This window comes from Triticum aestivum, chromosome 4A, assembly GCF_018294505.1.
Source record: "Triticum aestivum cultivar Chinese Spring chromosome 4A, IWGSC CS RefSeq v2.1, whole genome shotgun sequence".
NCBI lineage: Eukaryota > Viridiplantae > Streptophyta > Magnoliopsida > Poales > Poaceae > Triticum > Triticum aestivum.
In genome coordinates, this window is record NC_057803.1 from 637405409 (window position 1) to 637409001 (window position 3593).

The window sequence follows — 3593 nt, forward strand, 5'->3', positions numbered from 1 at the left end:
GTGGTGAAAGACCACCATGGACTGCCTGCTTTTCCAGGCGGAAAATACCATCACCGGAACGGAATGGAATGAAAAGAAAAGGCGGGCGCTTGCACAGATCTGGAGCCGGAATGAAGCCCGCTTTCAGGTGGAAAAGAGAGTGTGCTTGCACAGATCTGGAGCCGCAAAGACTCACCACATCAAGATCAACATCAGATCAGCTGGGATAGATTTCAGGTGAAAAAGGGGGAGCATTGCGCACATCTGGAGCCACAAAGATGGTTCATCATTCATAAAGCTCTCTCAATTCTCACACTGAGATGTTACACACTACCACTACTACTAGGATAACCGCTACTACTACTACTTGGTAACATCACAGCTGCTACTAGGCAAGAAGAAAGAACAAAGCCGCTAAAGCTGGCGCGAAGAACAGCAGCTGCTGCTGCTGCAGCTGCATCATCATCGTTCATTCATTCGTTATTCAACAACTAATCAGCCGGAAAAACTAGCAGGAAAGAACAAGGGGGAGCAGGCAGAGACGCCGCAACATCTCTGCCTGCATGCTTGCTTGATTGCTGGGCCATGAGGAGGATGGCCGCCTTCTCCTCCTCGCCCAGCCGCTGCCTGCGCCGCATCCGCCGCCGCTGCTTCAGCACCACCTCCTTGCCGAACCCCACCACGCGGAGCTCCACCTCGCGCCCCCTCTTGGTCGTTGTCGTCGTCTTCTTGGCCTGCTGCGGCTGCTGCTGCTCCGGATCCGCGCTCTCGCCGCCGGCCTCCGAGCACGCCGCGGGCGCGGCGGCGGCCGCCGGCTGCCTCTTCTTGGGAGGGTCCTCGAGGCCCATCGCCTCCCTCCGCTTCTTCCTGTACCGGATCCCGCACGCGTTGCACAGCGACTGGATCGAGGGAGAGAGAAAAACAGATCAGCCGCCGTAGATCAGCTCGGGAAACCACAGATCGGGGGTAAACAGAGGGGTTAGATAGCAGATCGGGAGGGATCTGCGGCACTCACCATGGGGCCGGAGGGTCCGCCGCGCCAGAGCGGCGTCTTGGTGGTGTTGCAGGCGGTGCATGCCTTGGGCTGGCTGCCGGCGGCCGGGCGCTCGCCGGGATCCAGCGATCCGCTCCCCTGCCAACAGATCGAGGCAAAACACGTCAGATCACCACCAAATCCCTGCTTCACATGTACAGATCGGGCACGGAAAACACGCTCTGGATCGGATCAGCTCACCTTCTCGACCGAGGAGCTCATGTCCGGCGCCAGGATCGGCAGATCTGCGACAGGCGCCCCCTCTCAGCTCCGGCGATCCGCGGCTCCGGCCACCGCACCCGCTCCTCGTCGCGGATCGGGGGTTTAGGGGTTTGGTGCCCGGCCCGATCCGCCGCCACAGATCTCTGCTGCCGGGAGGATCCTACGGGCAACCACCAGAGCAGAGCACTGGATCAATCGATCGGTGGCCAACGGCAGGGGTTTGGAGTGGGAGGCGGCGGCGGGAAGGGGGAGGGGAGGGAGGGAGGAGGGGAATGGATGAGGTGGTGGTGGGTCGGAGGGGGGAGGAGAGATAAAGGGCGGAGATTTGGATTTCGGATCTGAAAATGGGGGAGGGAAGAGGGGCGCGCCGTGGAGGGAAACGGAAAAGGGTGGAGGGAAATGGGGGCGGGGGTGGAATTCGGGGGGCGCCCGTATATGTATGTATCGCCGCCGGCCTGCTTTGTCGAGTGATGACTGCTTTGGGGCTTTTCGGCCGGCCGGCCGTCTAGGAAGATTTGGGAAGGTTTTAGAGCGCATGGATGGATGATGGTGGTGCACGTGAGCGTGTTCTTCTTTCTTTCTTTGTGGTTTGTGTTAACGGTGTAGCGTGTGATGTCATCTGTGTGTGACTGGTGTACCAAGAGAGTAAAATATTCAAAAAAAAACAAGGCTTATTGCGATTGTGCGTCGAAAGTACAGGGTGCCATATAAACATGATAGAAGTTACATTGGGGTACCTGGATCACTGAACGACTAGTGCCGCTGCGGCGCATCGTTGTTGTCACTCCTGTATCGAAGTTGGACTGACCTTGTCGGTGACGGATGGGTCTATGTGTTCGACAAGTTACAGTGAATGCAAGGTTAAGAGGGTGTTTGGTTGGGCTGTGAGCTGTGGGAAAGCTGACGTGGGATGTGAGCTGTGGAAAAGCTGCCGTGAGCAGAATTGTCGTTTGGTAAACTGCATGTCTGAGTTGTGGCTTTCAAGTAAAATGTCTTGAATGCCCTTGAAATGTTGAAATGGTGTCTGTGTACTAATATAATGCTAGTAATCTGTTTTAGACATGTTCCACTAATTTTTGAGCTATTATACATATGTTGCAGGTAATTAAAATGCGAGGATAGTAAACCAATAGAACTACAAATATAACATTAACTCTTCATACATCATCCTAAGCACATATATACCAAAAGACTTAAATTGTTCATACATCACCATCCACATATCTACACCAAAACACACCTCTTGGTTGGTGGCCAAAGAAAGGGGTTTGGAGGAGGGGGAGGGGGAATGGATGGGGTGGTGGGTCGGATGGGAAGGGGGAGGAGAGATAAAGGGGGAGATTTGGATTTCGGATCTGAAAATGGGGAAGGGAAGAGGGGGCGCCGTGGAGGGAAATTGGGGTAGGGGAATTCAGGGGTCGTATATGTATCGGCGTCACGCCACGCTGCCAACGTGCTTTGTCGAGTGGTTGGTGAAAGAACATGCGGTGCCCCCATGTTTGGTTTTGGAAATTGATGACAATCTCTATGGACTAATGGTTGCCTTGAGTTATATTTGAAGGTTTTGTCCATAGGCTTTTCTTGGAGTACATGTGTTGGTTTCAAGAAAAGTTTGTGTCGACCAAGGTGCTATTCAAGGAATTATCCAAAGATTGGTCATTTGAGAGTTGAGCTTATTGCAAGCATGTCTTGAAGAAGAAGATTGTGTGATCATTCATGTTTACCTTCAAGACATCATCCAAACGAAGAGAGTTGGAAAGATTCAAGGTTGATCAAGACTAAGTCAAGAGTGAATCAAGTTGATCAACTCACAAAGCATAGAAGATGTACCGAGAGGGATCAAGTGATCCCATGGTTTGGTAAGCATTGTCCATTGTGCTTTGTGTACTAACCCATGGTCTATGTGAGAGTTCTACGTGGGGTTAGGTACATGTTCATGGGCTTGTGTCAAGAGGAAGATATCTCTCAACCCATGGAGAGGATGACATCGAGTGGTGATCGTCATCAAGATTGTCGTGTGCAAGTTCAAGTGGATCATCGCGAAGAGATCAAGTGCTTGAAGCTTGCCGGCCATTGTGGTGACAATGGACTTGTGAAGATGTGCCGAAAAGTGGCTCACCCATAGTGGTCTATGGGGGAGCAATCATCTAGTCTTCATCGTGCCAACACAATCAAGAAAGGTGGTCCAACTTGAGGAAGTCAAGATCGTCATCATCTAGCTCAAGTGGACCATGTGCAAGGCAAAGGTTTGCCCTTGATAGGTTTTCTATTTTACCGGTCTCATGATGGTAGTTGGGAGACCGGGTTATAGGATCGATTGCCGTACTATCAAGGGGGGCTCTCGATGAGTAGCTTGATT

The 3593-nt window shown here is 52.5% G+C and overlaps 1 protein-coding gene across 1 annotated transcript; it reads right to left on the bottom strand.

The window, feature by feature from the left end:
• Positions 1 to 244: 244 nt before the first annotated feature.
• LOC123087818 (GATA transcription factor 15) lies at positions 245 to 1626 on the bottom strand. The gene is made up of 3 exons (XM_044509928.1): positions 1214 to 1626; positions 995 to 1111; positions 245 to 878 (listed from the first exon to the last, which is right to left on the bottom strand). Exons 1-3 carry the CDS (start codon positions 1232 to 1234, stop codon positions 471 to 473), a joined length of 546 nt encoding a protein of 181 aa, XP_044365863.1. The 5' UTR covers positions 1235 to 1626; the 3' UTR covers positions 245 to 470.
• Between the last annotated feature and the right edge of the window lie 1967 nt (positions 1627 to 3593).